Source organism: Uloborus diversus, chromosome 5 (genome assembly GCF_026930045.1).
Source record: "Uloborus diversus isolate 005 chromosome 5, Udiv.v.3.1, whole genome shotgun sequence".
Classification (NCBI taxonomy): domain Eukaryota; kingdom Metazoa; phylum Arthropoda; class Arachnida; order Araneae; family Uloboridae; genus Uloborus; species Uloborus diversus.
The window spans coordinates 166,887,171-166,908,247 of record NC_072735.1 but is presented as its reverse complement, the minus strand read 5'-3'; the positions used below and the strand labels follow the sequence as shown (position 1 = coordinate 166,908,247).

General features: G+C 34.8%; 1 protein-coding gene across 1 annotated transcript in view; it reads left to right on the top strand.

Moving 5' to 3' along the window:
* The window catches only part of LOC129223261 (homeobox protein caupolican-like), a 65,425-nt gene extending 50,054 nt beyond the window's left edge, over window positions 1-15,371 (top strand). Inside the window, exons 6-8 of the mRNA XM_054857826.1 lie at window positions 5,735-6,168; window positions 8,551-8,800; window positions 15,232-15,371. Coding sequence (XP_054713801.1) covers window positions 5,735-6,168; window positions 8,551-8,800; window positions 15,232-15,371 — 824 coding nt within the window. The remainder of the gene's footprint in view (window positions 1-5,734; window positions 6,169-8,550; window positions 8,801-15,231) is intronic.
* The last annotated feature ends 5,706 nt before the right edge of the window (window positions 15,372-21,077 follow it).

Genomic DNA, 21,077 nt, shown 5'->3' with positions numbered 1-21,077 from the left:
GTATCATTTTGTTCTTCAAGATGACTCTTTGGAATTATATCGACAGTAAAGTTCTAAAGAGGGACCCTTGAAAGATTTTCTTGAATCCTCTTGATACTTCACCCTTGCAGCCAAGCAGTTCTCTGTAATATACACCTTCTTAATTTCTGTCAGCTTCAAAGGATAAAATTGCCACGTATTGATCCTTAAACAGACTTTTGAGTACAAAATATTTCAAGTACAATCGGGGCGGATCCAGATATTTTTATTAGGGGGGTCAAGTTTCAATGGTCGACGTTATATTTCCCAATTTAAAAAGTATCAGGTAAGCAACGCTGCCCATTCCCCAAGAGTGATGGCGCACCCCTTCATTACTGAGCGTCATCTACCCAAAGAAGATTAAAACTCATTCAAATAACCCCCTTAAGTTTTTCACTGCCAAAGCCTGTGCCATGGATCATATTCACTCAAATTTCCTTAAAAAATTGCATTTTAAACAGAGAGGCTGGTCACATTACCGTAAGCTTTGAGAATATGATATTACAGGAATAAAATAGTTAGAAACAGCCCACACACACATGTAGTTTGAGGTGGAAGAGTGCTCTGAAAAAAATTTAAGCTCCTCAGAGATTATTGTTTTTTTGAAAATAAACAAAAACTCAAGAACAAAAAACTCATTACTCAGTCAATCCTTTGAATTACGACGAGATAAGAAATACCTTACAGAACCAAACCGAAAATGGGTTAGCATTGTTTCCATTGATATTTTTCGGACCTAAAAAATTTAAGCATAATAAATAATAATCGTGATAAAATTCTTGTCACAGGAGGGGGGGGGGGGGGTCAGCTGACCCTTTGACCCTCCCCTGAATCCGCCCCTCGGTACAATGATGTGTCCTCCCGGGATCAAAAGTTCCTTCCATGTAGAACATACAGGCAATGATTCAAGTCTGAAATTCCGTTGTAAATGTGAAGTGAGACATAGAGTCGAACCTACCTATCTCGAAAGTCTCTCTATGTCGTTTTTCATTTTCCCTGCATTTATATAGCATAAATTCAACGTTTTCTACCATGTTTATCACCAATAAATTTTTTCGAAAACCTCTGTATCTCGAATTTCGGCTACACTACTTTTCAAATTTGATACCTAGAGATCAACAAACTGCTTAATTTGGAGACAAAAATCCCTTATTTCTAATATTAGCCATCATTGAATCCGCCAAGTTTTGAGACATCAAGCCCAGGGAAAGCAATGTAGCAGGAGCAAGTTTCTAGTAATTCCATCCACTTGAAAACTGGGAGCAAGGTGTATTGTTGAACAGTGATGAAAAATTGATGAGTTTTACTTTCAAATCATGAAGAACGATTATTTTGTTGTGTTTCGGGGTTTATTGTACAATCATGATCATTTCCGTTCTTGAAGATATGCATAAACATACTACAATATAATCATTAAAATTAGCAAAACGGGTAACCGCACAACAAGTCATACAGTAAATATTTCAGTAAAAGAAGAATCTGTAAACTCTTTGACTTTGATTAAATGAATGAATTACCGACGTTTTGATGCACAAAAATTGCAAATTACTACATACACGTGTTTCGGTGTTACAAGGAACAACTTTTTCAGTGCAAAGGAGTGTGAGCTTTTGACTGAAAAGCCTTCCGAAGAAAGGTAACTGTTGTCTTTCCTCGGATAACTTTTAATTCAAAAGCTCACTCTTCTTTGCATGGAAAAAGGTGTTCCTTGTAACACCGAAACACGTGTCTGTAGTAATTTGCGATTTTTGTGCATCAAAACGTTGGTAATTCATTCATTTAATTTTCAAGCACAAACGTATTTATTTGTTATTTATCTTTAACTTTGTTCCTACTGCTGCTTTTTATAACTTTATCAAAACCTTTACAGCTAGAAACCTCCTTATCTCGAATTTTTCTTTTGTTCCGTTAAATTCGATTTACAAGTTTGACTGTAGTAACAAACCATAAGATATTTTTACATTTTCTTCTTTTCAGCGATATTTTAAGATGTTTTAAACCTTCTTTCACCTTCTTTCATTATTTTTCTTCTTTTTTTCCTTTTACGAGAAAGTGGGCTTCAAAAAGAAAAAGAAAAAAAAAACGATAGCTTCTGCAATTGACATTCAAAAAAATGAGGTTTAAATTTGAAAAAAAAAGGTACAATACCAAGTTGTAAAGACCCAAGGATAGTCTAATTTTCAGTTCAATAGAAGAATCATTGTTTTAGGATAAAAATCAAGACTTTGCTGCAAATATTTTCGTTTCGAAACGACATATTTTTAGAAGCAACACTTTCTTCCACTTAATCTTCTTCAAAACGCTGCCGATGCCCCAAAAAAAAAAGGACTTACATAACAAAGCACTTGCATCAATCGAAGTGGAGACATACTTAAAGGAAACTCTGCACAACAGAAAAACATTTTTAAAACACAATGGACCAACAAGTGAGGAATTTTTTCTGGAGCTTTCGTTGGAAAGAATTGTGTAAACTCGTTTAAGTAGGTTTCTTTAGTATTTTTTTCTTTTTTTATAAATATAATGGAACCATGGGGATTTTTTACCAGGAGCATCTTGAAATTTAATGAATACTTTTGCTGATGTGTGTTGGGAGTTGAAAAAATATCTCCAATTTACAATTTTTTATTCAATAAAATGATTTAAGGCTCGCAGAGGACAAATTGAAGGAGCTTTTAGACTTTTAGTACACAGCTCTTCATGGTTAATTTGATGCTGTTTTTGCAGTTGTCATTTTTCAAGTCTCTTTACCAAAAATTACTTTAACTGAGATGGGGGGGGGGGGGGGGGGGGGTTCTGGTTCATGTAAAATGTTGTTTATGTTTCACGAGTCGCATACGGGACCTACGTGCATGCCCCAAACGTGACACGTGTCAACATTTAAAAACATATGCTAAAAAGAATATACGTAAAATAACAGTTGTTAATGAACTTTTTACAAAAAAATAAACAGGCATAAATTTTCTGTGAATGCATGTTAGTATTAAAAGTTTTTAAATTCTTTCTTACTGTGATGTTGGACTCTAATCCTTTATTTAGTTTTTCAAAAAGCTTTTAGCTGCAATCTTCATGGAAACAGGTCACTTTATGCATTGTTATAAATTAATATATGCATATTAATGTTAAAAGCTCAAAGGTCGGAATGGTGCTCTAAAACTGATTGATTTTGATTTGGGCACAATTAGCAACTATTTTGAAAAATGACAGAAAAAAAAAATCTTTACAAAAGTAATCATTTAAATTTTTTTTTCGCGGAAGTTCTTTTTTAGTTCTTGATATCGCGCTTTCAGAAACGTATGTATCGATGAATTTATTGTTTCATTGAGCTTATAAAGACAAAAATTTTTTTTTATTTGATCGGTATTGAGAATTATTTCGAATACTGAAAGAAAATATCTTTTTAAATAACTTACTTGTTTTAATGTTTGTTCGCGGAGCTCTGTTTTTAGTTATTCAAGTTTAGCTTTCAGCAACTAGTGCAATGCAACGACTTTATTATGTTTATAATAATATTACTTTTTTTTGAAGTGCTAAGATTTTGAAATTGTCATTAAATTTAGTTTCTGATAATTGAAAATGGGTGACATATCGAAAATGGATGAAAAAATACCATTGAACTCGTTTATAGCGAGCGCTCGTATTTAACGGGGTTACTTAGTTGGAACAATGTTAAAATCTATGGTTGAAAAACTCGCGTTTAAAGAGTAACACTAAAAAATCAAGTATGCATGAAATTTTACGACTTTTTTTCATGAATTGGTTTTTACGAGCACTCGGTCATAAAAAGCAGTTCTTTTGCACTCTTTATAAACGAGTCGAACTGTAATAGTGCACTGATATACAGGAGTACATCAAACTGGTTAGGAAAATGCAGATTTACGAAGTACCATCCGGTAGATTATAATTCATATTCTGCAATCGTTCGATGGAAAGTGCGAACACAACAGGTAACTACATTGTACAAACACGCGCCTACATAGCAGATGCACCTTACCGCCGGAACCTCAACTGAATGCTAATGCAGTTCCCGGAAGACCCCAGCTCAATTTATATCGGCTGGAAGCAGCTTGTTCCGAGATCGAATCGTAAGTCAATTGTTTCCGAGGATTAATTTGCTGTAAAGAAGCCTCCTCTTGCTCAAAAACAGATGATTAACGGCACTTTCTGTAATGGAATTAACGGTGGAGTAATCGCCAGTGGTGTCAAATTTGTGAGATTATAAGTAAGACGCTGATATGGTACCTCCTGAGATTCAGTTCCAGGTGTGGAGGAAAGAATGAGAATCTGTCTCAAAAATATGGGATAGAATTGGCATCCTGGCGTTGCTATTTTTAAAGTTAAATTTTGCGACCCGGGGTATTACCAGTAATTTCTCAGTGTCGAACAGTGGTGCCCAACCGTTTTCTTATAGAGGGCTGCACCTCATGTTAAAATGATTTTTGCGGGCCTGAATCAATATCGTCGCCTTTGATCGACAATAGGATTCCTGGGATTAGATGCCTTAGTGCTGCTCTGAAGTGGCGATATAAAATTACGAAATATTTAAATTTTTTCTAAAATAACATGGGAAAGTACGGAAAAGAAAAAAAAAATAAAATCAATAATTATTGTAGATAAAATACACCGCAAGCTCGGTTATTCCATCCGAGAACTGCAGTTTTGTGCTTTATAGCACTCATCAGCCTGGAATAGGAAGTAACTGAGCTGAAGGTGGAAAACCTCTTAAAGGAGCCAAGAGAGCCCAAACAAACTAGTAGCTAACTGGTAATATTAGCTAGTTAGTAATTGGGTTAGGCTACTAACTGGTAACATTAGCTACCAGTTTGTTTGGGCTCTCTTGGCTCTTTAAGAGGTTTTCCGCCTCCAGCTCATTCACTTCTTATTCTGGGATGATGAGTTCTAAAAAGCACATAACTGCAGCCCTCAGATGGAATGACTGGGCTAGCGGTGTATTTTATGAATTTCTGCCTTTGTGGCCCTTAGGTCGGTAACTTACTGCACAATAATCGTTTTTACCATTCCTATGCTGAGGTAATTTACAGCTCATCTCAAAATGGATTATAATCTTTCAGACATGGAGCTGTGTGTGTGAGAGTGCACACCAGCAAATTTTTCATTTTCTTTTTTCTTTTTTTCGCTTAAAGGGCTTCAAAGGACGTCATCTTCTTTGGAAAATAATGACAGATATTTTGTTCTAATATTAACCACTCGAGAGCACAGCAAACTTTCTTTTCTTAATGCAAATCGCCTGAAGAATTCAACTTCAAACGCTTCTCCTGTAAAATTTCATTTCTTCGTATTGTAGCACTCTTCTTCCAAATGAGCGATATCGTCGCCTCAGAGCAACATTAGGATTCTTGGGATTAGATGTCTTAGTACAGCTCTGAGGTGGTGATATAAAATTCAAAAATATTTAAAAACTTTCTAAATAACATGGGAAAATATGGGAAAGGAAATTAAATTGAAAACAGTAAAACCTGTGAAGTTGACCACCCTTGTAGTTGACCACCTGCCTAAATTGACCGCATTTTTCAGACACGGAATTAGCCCATATCATATAAATCAACCTCTGTAAGTTGACCACCTGTTTAAGTTGACACGAAAGTAGTGCACCGCGAGTTGTCAACTTACACAGGTTTCACTGTACCAATAATTGTTGTTTTTATTCCTATGCTGAGGTAATTTACAGCTCATCTCACAATGGATTCTAATCTTTCAGACATGGAGCTGAATGCACACCACCATCGCTCCGACCCTTTCTGCTCGTCCGTAGGTAGCAGCACCCCACAACAACAGCAGCTGCACCCTCAGCAGCACTTCGAGGACTCTTCTCACCCGGAACTGCTGTCCGCCACGTCCTCCACCACCAACAGTGGCTACACTCCGTCCGTCTCTTCGCAGAGCTCCTCGCCGGACATCGAGGCGTACCACATGCCGCACCACCACCACCGTCCGGGCAAGGAGTCCGGCAACGCGTCCTGCTTCGGGGAACCACACCACCACCACCTCTACAAGCCCAAGATCTGGTCGCTGGCGGACACGGCCACCAACAAGGCAGTGGAAACTGCACTCATGCCCTATGTCCACCAAGACCTGTGCTCTCCGGCCGGCGGGACGTGGCTGGGCGGAGGTGGCACCTCCAAGGGATACGAGGTAGGCACATACTTGGTGTCTTTCTTTCTTTTTTCTCTAAGCAACAGTACTTGATTTCTCAAAGTGCACCCAGACCCCAAACATATAGACACAAGCATAAAATAAAATTTTGAGCAAAAATAGGAATGAGGGGAATTTCATATGCAGCAGTCGGATCGCAACGAATTCATCGGGACCGATCCTTTTATACGTTAAGTCGGAATTGTTCGTAATATCGGGGTGTGAATTTTTTTTTTTTTTTTTAAATTGCACTTACCTTATCTAAAAGTTCCAGCAACTGCGCTAAAATATCCAAAATTAGAAATTGTTCACTTTTTATTCAGCATTCCGCTACTTATTACGCACTAATTAATTTGAAATTTCAAAGTACAGTGTAATGGATGTTTGAAAATTTCTTTGATAATAGACTCGAAGTAATTAACATTCGACTTTATGGAGAGAAGAAAAATTCTGTGTCGCTTACAGCCTGTTGCATGAGATATGTTATTATTTATTTTCCAGGCTATGTGAAGCATTTGAAAAAGTAAGTTTTAATGGGAGTTTCATTACCGCTTTCTGCAACAGAATCTCTATTCATTGGTTTCCCCCCCTCGCCTGTCAAAAATTGCATATACCAAGAAAAGCCTTTTTCTGCTTCGGATAATATGGATATATCATTTGGAAAACAAACCGATATTTCCTAACTCAAATTAACAAAAAAAAAAAAAAAAAAAAAAAAAAAAAAAAAAATCGGCTGTTAAAATAATTTGTTAATTCGGGGTTTATTATTCGGTAAATAGGGGTTTTTGCCTTCATTTTAGTCGGGGAAAAAGAAATATTAGCTAAATCATGAAATTCGTTCAATAGAGGTTCGTTGAATCGGGGTCCGACTGTATTTTTCGTGCTTGATGTCCCCATACGTTTTCCTCTGAATTTAAGTCTGAACTAAGCGAGTGCCAGTTCATGATATTGATATTATTTATGTTAAACCGCATATTAGTTGAGTTAACACATAAGTACGCGCTTTGTCTTGCTGAAACACGCAGTCTGGTTCTCCCAGAAAATCCAGTATTTGAACAAAAGGATCCTCTAACATACTTGCTAACAGTCGAGAAATTCGTTTTCTTGCTACAAAATGCCAAAAATGTTGGTCGATTAATTTCAAAACCACCACAAAACTTTACGTTTGAACTGTGCTTGGTGAAACTTAGTTACGTGAAAATGAAACTTGGATGTGTGGACCGATGAATACAAATTTTACTGTCATAGATGAAGAAACTGCTTGATGGGGAATTTAATGAATTCGGGTGCTTGTGGCTTACATCTCCATCATGTTTTCTCTATATTTTGTTTTATGGGGTTAATCACTTGGCAACTGAAGCATTGAATCATCATTTTCATGTTTCCAATGCTTACTTACGAGAAAGTAGAATCCGGAAAAAGTTATCAAATTGAATTTAAAAGAAAGAAAAAAAAAAGGAAAAGTATTTTTTACGTGACAGACGATTAAACGCCCAAATTCAATCTTATCAAACATAAGACCCCACAACTACAATTTTTCCAAATTTTCCACCAACTAGTCAGTATCAACCATAGACTAATAATAAGAGTAGACCGAGCTTTCTCATTCTTGCTGATGCAGAAAATTGGTTCATAGATGTATCATGTGACTAGTGGAAGGGCTTGGCGAAGACTTTGGCAGCATGGTTGCTAGATGGCAGCATTATCTATAGTTTGGGCACTCGACATGTATTTTAAGACAATGTGTTTTCATTAAAAAAAACTTCCAGGTGCAGAGATTGAACTGTTTTTCTTTTAGTTATGCATTATTTTTGACATTAGTAATAGTTTTTTGTTCAGTTTTCGGTAACTTTTATTTCATTTGGAGCTGTCAGCGTTGGCGTGAACGAAATGGCGTAAACGTTTTGCATTAACGCAAAATGTACTAATCGGTATCTTAAATTGAAACTGTAGGTAAAAATCTTACCGTTTGCTGATTCTTCTTGGTCGCTTGCATCTTTTATTGCTTAGAGAGTTATTGAAATTGACTAAAGAAAATGCACAATACTATCTAAACGAAAAACTCACTATATTAACAAAATATTTACAACTTAGAATAACAAATTTACAAATCGGACTCCATAAAAGATCATTCTTCCGTGTTCCATCAATTCTATTTATTTTTTTTCGCGTTGGCATTGATCGTCTGCTACGATTAACGCCCGCTGTTGCTAGGATATCCACCAGTCACATGGTTTGGTTTATGAGCAGCAAAAGGGTTGCCATAGCTCGGTCTACTCTTATTATTAGTCTATGGTATCAACTTTCACGATATCATAGTTGAATCAAATTTAGTCCAACTTCATGTACATGGTGCTAACTGTGCTTTTGCTTCCATTCCAGAATTGCAACAGCAGCAGTCTCTCGTTCCAGAGGTTTGGTGGCTACAACTGCAGCTTACACAGCTTCAACCCGATCTCTCTGCAGACGGACACGCCGCCCCAGACGCCCCCCAACATGAAGGTGGGCGCCACTGCCGCAGCAGCCCCTGTGCCTTCTTCAGCCTACATGGAGAGCGCGGCCTACGCCATGGGGCACGCTTCCGCCCTCTGCGCCCCCACCACAGACGGAATGCCCGACGTGCAAATGCAAGGTAATTATTTTTGACTAGCAGTACCAGCATGACTTTGCCCGTAGTATAAAATTAAAGGGTCATTTGGTTCGCCTGTATATTTACAAATAATGGATGATGAATTTCTCGCCAATTTGCTATGTTCATTTGCTTGCCCTTGTTACGGTTACACGTTAAGATAATTCCGTAATTTACTCTTCCATGTTATGCTAATTTGCAGCGTAAAATGTTTTTAAAATTGGAATAGTAAAAGAACAAAATCTGAATTTCCGAAAAAATCGCTTCGAGATGCACACCCTCGTGCTAAAAAACTAATCCTATGCAAAATTTCGTGGAAATCGGCAGAACGGTTTAGGCGCTATGCGAGTCACAGACATCCGGACAGAGATCCAGACAGATTTTCAGCTTTATTATTAGTAGAGATCGCCCGATAGTAGAACAAAGAACGGTGGATTGTATTAAATTTTAAAAATGGCTGTCGTGGGGCTGGTCAATAGAAGCTATGCTTTTATTGAATAACATAAGCTTATAATGTTGAATTGATAAATTTGACTGAAATTTAATTCAATTCGTTCTTTCAATATACCTTCAGCATTATAAGTTTATGTTATTTCAATAATAGCTTAGTTTCTGTCGGCCAGCGCTTTAAAGTTAGTAGGTGGAACGCTCTATTAGATCTCCCCCCCCTCCCCGGTTCAGTGCTGCCACCAACATGGGCTAAGAAACAAAGCTTCAAAAATACATAGTTTCTTTCTTTCAAAAAAAAAAAAAAAAAAATCGGATAAACATTAGTTGAAATGCAAAGAAACAGTTACATGCTACATGAAATACACCGCCAGCTCAGTCATTTCCAGCCGAGGACTGCAGTTTCGTGCTTATTAGCATTCATCAGCCCGGCATAGGAAAGTGACCTGAGCTGGAGATGGAAAACCTCTTAAGGAAGCCAAGACTGCCAAACAAACTGGTAGATAAAAAAAACTAGCACAAGACGAGTGACCGAAACAATGGTTCGGTTCAATTCGAAGATTGAAGGCAAGGCATGGTATATTCAGTAAATTACCGTCCATTAGCCGGCCTAAAGCAGAAATACGTGAAATACACCCGCCAGCACCGTAATTTACTGAATATACCATGCCTTGCCTTCAGTCTTCAAGTTGAACCGAACCATTGTTTCGGTCACTCGTCTGGTCTGTGCTAGTTCTATATTAGCTGCCAGTTTGTTTGGCACTCGTCTTCCTTAAGAGGTTTTCCATCTCCAGCTCAGTCACTTTCCTATGCCGGGCTGATGAGTGCTAATAAGCACGAAAACTGGAGTCCTCGGCTGGAAATGACTCAGCTGGCGGTGTATTTCATGTATTTCTGCTTTAGCCCTGGCTAAGGGGCGGTAATTTACTGAATAGTTACATGCTAGTTAAGAGTACTCGTTCTAAAAAACTAAATTAAAGAAGGCTCATCGTTCATTTTCATTCGGCAGACGGTAATTAAAATAAATTACTATGTATTTAAAGGCTTACCCTAGATCTACCGTGAAAAAATGATGGAACTTTTAGGTCGCCACCAGTGTCTGGTGCACGTGAGCACTATTGTTCGAATCCTATGAGTGTAGTGTAGGCTAGCGAGAGAAGCTATAGAATGGGTGGAGATTCTAGTTTAGAATGAAGAACGAAGAGGGTGCCATTAATCTGTTGTCATATCTGACAAAATGGAGCAAGTCAGCGGGACTAAGATGCTGCCGGCACCAACGTATCGAGTCCGAGGAAGATTTTTTCAACAATCAAATGCATCTTATGGAATTAGGGTTTCAAGGATTGTACGACTTTTTTATCACCCTGTTTTTCTTAGAGATCATAAGCGACGAAGGCCAAAACAAATATTCAAATGCAAGTTACATTAAAGAAAACGAGAGAAGTGCGATTTTATTCACTTAAAAAAAGAATGAAATTAACTCTGAAAATAAACAATTAGAAAATAACCAAGTTTCCATTGCAACCATGACTTACTTTGCGTGAAAGAAATTACTGATCTTTATAATTATTGGTTTTTTAATGTTTAAAAAAATTGAAATTTTCTAAACCGCCGGTCACCATTCTTTGTTTTCCTCACTGAGTAAAGATAAACATCAAAACATTTCCGAAGCATATTTTGTAGTGCTGCCTGACATCTTAACTTCTAAAGAAGAACTTTTTTTCGCATGTATCACGAGAAAAACAGCATGACAAAGCCTAAAACTCAGTGTAAGTTGGGTGGTCAATAGGGTGGTTCAAAAATACATGTAGAAAAATTTTTTTTACCCTAAATCAGTGTTGCCAGATTGGGGGAAATTTTCCCCATTTTGGGGAAATCTGGTGCTCTCTGGGGAAGTTTTGGGGAAATGGGTTTTGAGGGGAATTCTTTGGGGAAAATTGTTTTTCTCTTGGGGAAAACCTGGGGAAAAAAATTTTTTGGGAAAAAAAAGTAATTAAATTTGCTTCTTGACATCTGGTAGTTACATTATTTGTATCAAACAGCGTTGGTTTAGCTTTGCTCAACTTTATGGAATTCGCATTTCGTATTATGTGGAATATTATGCTACGGAATTTGCATTAATAGTTCTGCGTGAGTTATTAGTGATACGTGAAACAGGCAAAAAGAAGTGTGATGAAGAATGTTCTTGGATAAATATATACAAAAATCGTGGTTTAAATATACATACAGAATCAGAGTAGTAAATGCGAGTACAAAAAAAAAAATATTTGGCTATTTCTTATCCCTCGGTCAGGCACTTGTATTTATGACTAGTGGCACCCGCACGGCTTTGCCTGTAGTAGAAAATTAAAAGGTATTTTGGTTCCCCTGTATATTTACAAATAATGCATGATGAATTTCTCGCCAATTGGTTTGCCCACGTTACGGTTCCACATTATGATAACTTGGTAATTTAGTCGTCCAATCTTATGATAATTTTGCTCGGGAAAATGTTCTTAAAATTGGAATAGAAAAAGAACAAAATTAAATATTCGAACAATCGCTTAAAGGTGCACACCCCCCATGCTACAAACTGATTCTATGCCAAATTTCATGAAAATCAGTCGAACGGTCTAGGTGCTATGCGCGTCACAGAGATCCTGACAGAGAGAGAGATCCAGAGCGAGAGACTTTCAGCTTTATTATTAGTTAGTAAGGATAAAAAAAGATAAAGACAAAAAAAAAAGTGAAAATGGGAAGAAAAAAAAAAAGTTGGGGAATTTTATAAGAAAATTTGGCTATTTGGGGAAAAAAAATTATTCAAGAGACAAAAATATCAGAGGAAGTCTAATCATTTTATGAAAATATTAGTGGAAAAATAATTTTTGAATTTGGGGAATTTTGATTGAAAACATCGCTTTTTTGGGGAAAAGTTGGAAGGGAATTGGGAAAATCTGGATTTGACCATCTGGCAACACTGCCTTAAATAAGACAACCCTTTCAATATTTTTTGACTTGTGATTAGTAATATACTGGAAGAATTTTAGCTTCCTATTTCAACTGAAAGAGGGTGCTCAACCCCCTCCCCAAAACTTCATAAGTATGGGGAGGGGGTTAAAAATTCATTGAACTGAAAAACCAATGTTACACATTATCATATACACTAGTCATATGCATATACATTGCAATAAAATATTTTAAAAAAAACAGCTGGGGAAATTAAGTGTTTCTAAATTTGTGACATTTTTATATACTACGGCTAATGTTAAATAAAGGGGCGATTGCGCCATATTCTTAAAATTTGAGTAGGAAGCTAAAACTTTTACAGCCTCATATTATTAGTATCTAAAAAAAGTAGGAGGTGTCCTGGACTTCTAGCTGAAGAAAAGTTTTTTTTGAACCACCCTAAGCGACACACACGCCATCTTGGGGCTTTCTTCCTATGTCTACCTCCTGGTGTAGAAGCTTGTTTTGCTTCTTGATTGTGGTTTCTTATTAACTCTATGTTAATCCACAATCAAGAAGCACCACAATCAAGAAGCAAAACAAGCTACTTCACCATAGCAAACATGGGAAGGAAAGCATCGTTTAGCCCCAAGATGGCAGAGACGCTCGCTATTTTATTCTACGATTCAGGGCTTAGCCTAGTGCAACTGGGGAAGATCGCCAAGCAGCTTATATTAGGAAAACACATTTTCCTTTATGCACGGTTAACGAAATTTTTACCTGCGGTCACCCTTTTGGCGTAATTTTTTCTTGACTTTTTTTTCAACCTTTCATCACGTCTCTCGGGATAATGTTTTCTAAAACTTTTCGGGATAAATTCCGCTTCTCTATTAATGCGCCTAAACGCTACCACTAGTAAAATCTGTCGTTTGTATTAATTGCGTTACTTAATCTTTGAAATTAATTGCGGAAAATGCTTTTTTACGTTAAATTCGTCTGGTTGTACGTAAAAACAAACTCCAATTGAGGAAACCAGTATGAAAAAATACTTCGGAACGCTAAACAGGGCTAAATTTATAACAATGGAGCTGTGTAACTTTATAATAGAGTTTCCTGCTTAAATAGCTTTAATTCCCGTTCAATGCGTAAAAATTTTCAATATCATTTATTTTGGAACTAGAAATTAACTGCACTCTTTAAATAAAACACTGCATTAAAAAAAGAGCTATAATTACAGTGGCCGCCGATTATATGAAGAACGTTTGTTCTAAAGAGTTTTGATTCAATAAAGCGACTAATTCAGGCTGGATTTTGTTCTGTTTTTGACTATTTGATTCATTAAAAACGGTTGATTGAATTGACCACTGATTCAAATAACCGACGCCTACATGAAGAAGAAAAAGGTTAAATACCTGTAGATCAGTTGCAGTACGTCAAGAATAGTGAGGTCAGCGAGTGGCAAGACTCTTTCTAGGAATAGCATTAAACGGTAAGTTCATTTTCAAATCACATGGTACCTGTTGCCGATTTTGAAAAAATTTATTTACGTAACCTCTATAAACAACTGTTCTTGTAGACTTTTCATAAGCTCGAATCTATTTCTACTGAGCTACATACAAACAAACTGGAGTGCTGTCTTAGAGTTCCGCCGCCGTCTGCTGGAAAAAAAAAAGTTCACTTTCAGCAATGAATCCCAAATTTTGTGCTCTCATTGACATTTTCATTTTAAAGTACAAACAATTATTGCATTCATAAAAGAAAATGATGCGAAGAAACTGAGACACAACCCTTACGAATGTCTTATTGGACTTATTCAAAACTGTAACAGTAAGCTTGAAATGAGTGCCATTAAGCAATAAATATCTTTCATTAAACTTACTGAAAAAGATTGTAACGAATTCTCTAGATTTTAACGTTTGATTCAGCACATCGGTAGCCTAGACTAGAAAATCAGCTAATTTCATGCTTGATAACATTTCAGGTGGCAGTATAAAACAAGTTAGATTCAGGGACGCCCCAGAACTTAAATTTTTGGAAGGATGGAAAATTCTCAATTTGCCAAATGGAACTCTAATTTTCGCCGAACAATGATAATTTTTCCGAATAAGGAAATTTTTGGATGGTCACAGTGACCAACCGTGATCTCCCATCGGAGCGCCCCTGGTTAGGCGTGTAGAATGTTGTTTAATAAGTAGGTTTTAATACAACGAATTTCTCTATTTGTTGGCAGAATTGGAAGTTTTTTTCTTTTTTTTTTTCTTTCAGGTGCAGCTTGAAATAATAACTAAGTGGAAAAGAAAAGAAAATTGTTCACTTTAGATTACACTTCAGTTTTTTACTCAAAATACAAAATGCGATGCACCCTAAGCTAACTGTCGAAGCGAGAAAAGATGAGTTCTGTCGTGAAACCGATTGACTTTAGCACACTACCGTTTAGATAAACTTAAGTTCATTTAGTTAAACAAGTAAACATTCTTTTTTCAGCAATCGACGATCATTCACACGGTGTACATGTTCTGAGAATACACAATCGAGTAGTAGGTATTTTGATTAACAGCTAAAGACCTCAATGGATGTAGATGTAACGAGAGTTTTACACATGACAGTACAATTAGGAGAAAAAAAATAACTGTCTTATAGAAACAAATTTCATCTAGTAAAACCTTTTAAAACATGCATTATGAATAGTTTACCGCGGGTCTCTTGAGATGTTTTATGTCCTTTGACGGTCAATTCAAGCAGTGTAAAGCAAAGCATGTAAGTGGACTTTTAAAGTTTAGAGTAAAACGCGGTTAAAGATGGGTTAAAGATGGGTATGATTTGGTTGAAATTCTTTTCCAAATCATGATGTATAGTAGCACCCACCGGAGCTACTAGTATTATCTCTTGCCCCAAAACTGAGGAGAGTTTCTGCCAGAATTTGTTCTGATTATCTCCAAATTTTCAATTAAATTACTTACATCCCTTTGCTTCTCACTACCTCAATTCTTCTTATCAGAGACAAACTATTCGTTATTAACATGCTATTTCACTAAATTTCGCTTCTACTTTCTTTCCTCCAGACGACAAGATGGATGACTTCAGCAATAGCCACTCCTCTGGTTTACCTCAGACCTCTACGTCCAACCAAAATCTAAACTCGGACTGCATCGCGGACGACTACGACGATCCGTCACAATACTCCGGCCAGGCCGTGCGGTAGGACGGAAGAAAACGTACGCAACTTGAGCACCGGTGATTTCCTGTTTTTTTTTTTCTTTTCGCTCCGCTCGGCACCCAAGTAGAAGACATTCTTCGAACATCTGCTGGACAATGTCAACACACATTAATAGTTATACATAAATATATATTATATATGTCCTTGTATGTTTACGAGGAGACGTTCTTCTTGATGTGCGCGTCTGCTTATGTACGTACTGCACGCCAATCAAGCAACAAGTGGGCCAGATAAGCACGTTTTTAACATTCGTCTGACGCACGTCTGGACTAGCACTTCGAACATATAGTTTTGTATAATGCAACGCGGAGATTTCAAATTTTAGACTGCAGACAAACTTTTGGCGTATTTTTAAACATATTTTGTTCAACATCCAACTGGAGGAATTCTTGCGCCCGACAGCAACGGACACCATGTCGATCCAAGTCTATAAAGTATTTCTTTGTATTTTGCATACTGTTTGTTTTATGTATTTATCTTGTATTCCTATATTTCCTCAGTTTTTTTTTGCTTGTTACCATCGAAAGACCTGTGTTGAACTGTGATAAAAAAAATAAGAATAACATACGTTTTCTGCTTCAAAAAAAGTATGGTGCAATCAGACTTTTTTTCATTGCAACGTTTGAACTACAAGATGCCTGCTAGATAATAAAAAAAAGGATCCTTGGTTGCTAGACTGAATGTTATGCTTATTAGTAAGCAGCTTTTGTGAAAATATGTTTACAAAGCTGATACTGTGCTATGTTTTCATGATAATACAAAGTTTTATTTCATTGACACTAATTTATAATACATAGTTTAAATGCTTTACAGATAAACTAGAAATGCATCGAATGTTCGGTTGGTATTCGGTGTACTGAATATTCAGTAGACAGACCGAATATTCAGTTCAGCCGAATACTTCAATATGCAATTACCGGATAGCGAAATGTAACAATTACCGGATAGTAAAATGTTACAAATAGTCGACAATTCATTAACAAATTCATTTTTTTTTAAATGCATGAAAGAAAATTATCATATAGTAGCGTCATCACATAGAAGAAAACTTTAATGTAAGAGAAAACACCCAAATTTTAAACTATCAGTGGATAAGAGAGTTTCCGAATAGACTAAAATACCAGAAAATCATTTGAATAAGTTGTAATTTGTTACGAAAATTTCAGCAACTTTAGTTTTTATCAATTTCACATTATTTATGACATAACATATTACCATGCGTATCAGTTATCAAATCATACATCAAGAAAGAGATTAATTATCAATTTATGCAGAATTGCAGATGAACATTAACAAAATTAGACATTTTTTAATTTGCTTTTCCGTTTAGATATTATTAATTTTATTTTTATTTGTTTCAAATTAATAATCATACTTAATAGAAAGATAAAATTATGGTGTTAAACCAACTGAAAATAATGAAGAAAAGCAAATTGATTTTAATTGGCATAAAAAAGAGTAATACCACATATTCCGTACATAAAATACACTGTGAGCTCAGTTATTCCATCCGAGGATTGCTGTTTCGTGCTTTTTAGCACTCATTAGCCCGGAATACGAAGTAACTGAGCTGGAAGCGGGAAGCCTCTTAAAGGAGCAAACACAGCCAAACAGCTAATGTATAATTAGCACAACCGCTTAGTGTGGCTTAGGGCTGTAACTTAATACAAAACACATATTTCATATTCGGCCGAATAATTGGTTATAATTTCAACCAAATGTTCGGAATTCGGTGCATCTCTCGTATAACTAGTTCGGGCACAAATCATAATTTTTAATCATGTCTTTTAAAGGTATAACTAAACCTGCTTTGAATAGTTTGTTGAAACTATCAGTAGATTTGTTCTTGACAATGAAAGAGAATGTTGTTTTGCACCATGTACTAAACTTTACTGTCAATCATCTGAATAAATTTGTTTGCGTCCGTCAAGTTTATTTTAGTACGGATCATAAAAACCAAAGGTAAGAATGAAACATAAAGCGTTCCGGAGCAAATAGAATGAAAATTCATAGAATTTGCACAAAAAGAGGAATAATTATATTAAAAATTAGATAACAAAACAACAACATTTTTACGATAAAATATTTCGTACCATCAAAATTTTTCTTTAAAAAAAAGGAAAAAAAAGCTGAATTGATTCGAAAATTCATATCATAATATTTATATTTAAAAAACCAAAAACAACGCAGAGATACAAAAATAGCAATAAAAATCACACACACACATGTTTCAAGGCTTTAAGTAGCTTTTTTTTTCAATGCAAAAGAAATAAGCTTATAAATGAGAAAACATTCATTCAAAAAGACATTATTTTACTCTTGATTATTTTGTAGGGAAAGAAAAGGAAAAGAGAGTTCTTTATTATTTCGAAACGAATGTATGCAGCTCTTACTGATACTTGTGTCATTTTTGAGGGGGGTTTTAATTGTTTTTTTAAAGTAGCTTCTCAAAAAATAAGCATTTTGTTTTAACGTCCCTTTAGATGAAAATTGAGCTAAATTTTTTTTAAAGGTAGTTTTTCTAAGTAACATTAAAAATAGCTTTTAAACAAGACATTCAATTTCTGAAAAATTATGAACAATTCTAATTACATCACACAAAGATGCAGTCAGTTTTCAAAAGTCTGAGAGCATTATTTAGCAAAAGAAGGAATTATTGCAAGCTCTGTGTTTAATTAAATTTATATTTCTAATTTATCTATAGTTACATATGACTTTCTATTACTACTTCGTGATACCATATTCATTTAAGCAACAGTTTTAATATTTTTATTAAACATGAATTTAGTACAGGATTATCGAAGTAAGCATAACACGTATTTACATGAACATTGGCGATTTTCTATAACGTTCATTCTTAATAAAAAAAATGTCGACAAACAAAATCATTAAGACCTAATTTGCACAATTCACAATCGGATAAAAACAAATTATGTAGACTGATTCATGCAGTAGAAAGTTATGAGTGGATTATATTTCCCATCGGTAAAAATTAGGTAAATTTTTAACTATTTCTCAATTCTCTGGCAAGAAAGAATAGTTTAACTTGTACGCTCTCAAATTATTTTCAAATAAATCTCTTGAGTTTCATGGAGGCATTCTTTCAATTTATAAATTAAAGGTTATGTAAAAAAAATCGATTTTTGTATAGTTTCTGAAAAAAGAACGTTTTTAGGTCTGAAAAAGAGAGCGAACAAGAAAATAAACAAAAACTATTGTAATTGCACCTTACAAGCACAAATAAAACACTAGGAAAAAAGAAATGACCTTAAAATATGTTATAATTTTTGCATATTAAGCAAGCTCACATTTTTAAGTCTTCTCGTATAAATTACTTTTCAAATGTGTATAAGTACTTAAAGTGTGCTTCAAAAGAGTAAATTTTTTAAAAAAAATATTTTAGATACACACGTTACTGAAAATAATAGGAAATATACATTATTGTCAAAAACTTTTATTTTATTAATTTTTTTAAAAAATCTTGAAACACTTTGTAAACCTAAATGCTTCACACTTTTCATCATTTATCGACTATCGATTATCTAAAAGAGATCTATGGATCTGAGCATTAGAAAAATTGATATTTCTTTGCCAACAACATTACAAACTATCAAAGCCATTAAAAAGAAGGAAGCATTATCTAGATATCACTACACAGAAATGATTTTAGCTTTATTACTACCGATTCTCCATTTTCAGACCGCATGTTCTCTTTTTAGGCGAACATTTGTTTGCGCTGTTAGTCCTCGTTCGAAAGAATATATGCTTCTAATTGGTTGAATCTGTGTCTGAACATAACGAGACGAAAGGTTCCACATCGAATATATCTGTCTGAATTGTAGAAGACATCTTGTACTCGGGTATTAACCAGGACTTTTGCCGAATTTCTGACAGCGGAGAGATGTTCCGCCATATTTTTCATATTCTTTGTCTTCGTTGACGCTCGAATGATTTTTTCCATGAGTCAACAGACCGTTTCGCTCGTTATAATCTCATAATTAATCCAGTTCTTGTTGGAGGCAGCGTACCACACCATCCGCCATAATGAAGCAAATAGGTAGATGTTGTTGGCAAAAGGGAAAAGTTGCTCAAACCGAAATAACCGTGTTGAAAAAAAAGTTAGTTATTTTAATTTACGAATGGTAACTTTGCTTCGTGCGAGTATCATTACTGATCCCTTTGAATTTATTCAAGAAAATTCTTCTTTTCTTTTGAAATACAACAAATATTTTGTTTTGGGCTTTTAAGAATTGATATCAAAAGCATTGGAGACTTGTGCAATTTGTTTCGAATGCACTACTAGATTTTATGCATAATTGACTAAATTTAACGCTTTAAATTGTAGTGCTCGTGTACTTGTACACTTTTACTGATGCAAAAATTAAGCTCTTTTAAACTCAAACATCTTAAAAATAAATGGCTTTTAAGTAACTATTTTCATAAACACTAAAATTCAATAAATACGAGCCTTCATAAGTCACTGCGGTATAATTTTCAGATTCATATTTCAGTACTATTAGTTTAAAAAATTCAAGCATTGTATATGCGTATTAGGAAAAAAATCTTGTTATAGGATAATTAAAAATGATAATTTTTCAAAAAAAAATATATGCTCATAACAACTACAAGAAATTATATTTGAATGTTTAAAAGACTATGGAGATTGATATTAGGATTTTTATTAAATAATATTTCAATCCAAAGTTAAAAAAATAATGAAATTAAAAAAGGAAAAAAACATGTCATCAATTTCTCAAAAATTGACGCCCAAAAATATTTTACTCAAAGGAAAGTATACACTGTAAAAAGAACTTACCAAACTATTTTCAATTGCCATTGAGGCTCCTCTTTTTTTATTATTACTTTTTTTTTTATTTTTTTTAATATTTTTTTTTATTTTTACAACTGAACAATTCATGAAAAATATTTTGAGCGAAGTGCGTAACCACGTATAACTGATTCAGCACGAAATGCAACTAAACAAACATATTTCAAAGCAATTTATGGGTGTTGAAACTTTAACATGGACGCAATTAAAGAAAAAAAAGTATTTATGCAATTAAATTCATTTTTACTACAAATTTAGATATTTTTACCACGATGAAGTAAAAAAATAAAAAACATTCACAATGCGTTTGTTCCCCCTGAACCTAAACAACATTCTAATTTTGATTCTTCTTGCTAAATGAATGAACTTTTTTCGATTTAAGTTAATTTTCTCAAGAATTGATGGTTTTGAAAAACCAACTATCCTTCAAGTTCATGATGGCAAGCTATCGTACAAAATGTTATTAAAATGACTCAATCAAATAGAATATCAATTAACAATATATTTGATTAAGAAATAAATAAATACCTATGTGCGGCGAAGTAAATAGCTGTCAACAACATTTTGACGCTCAAAATTAGCAGATTACCGCAAATCTGCTAATTTTGATTCTTCCTGCGAAATTTTTGGACGAACTCATAGGGAATAAAATCGTTCAAAAAAAAAAAATATACAACAAAATTAGCAGATTACTGCGAAACACAGTAATCTGCTAATTTTGTGCGTCAAAACGTTGTTGATTGCTATTTAATATATTTGATTTCTGTTCCTAAAACTTATAAAATGACTCTGAAATTTAGAAATGAAATTGGTTATTCATTAGTTAAAATATTTTGTTTTTTTAAACATTTTATTTAGTTGTA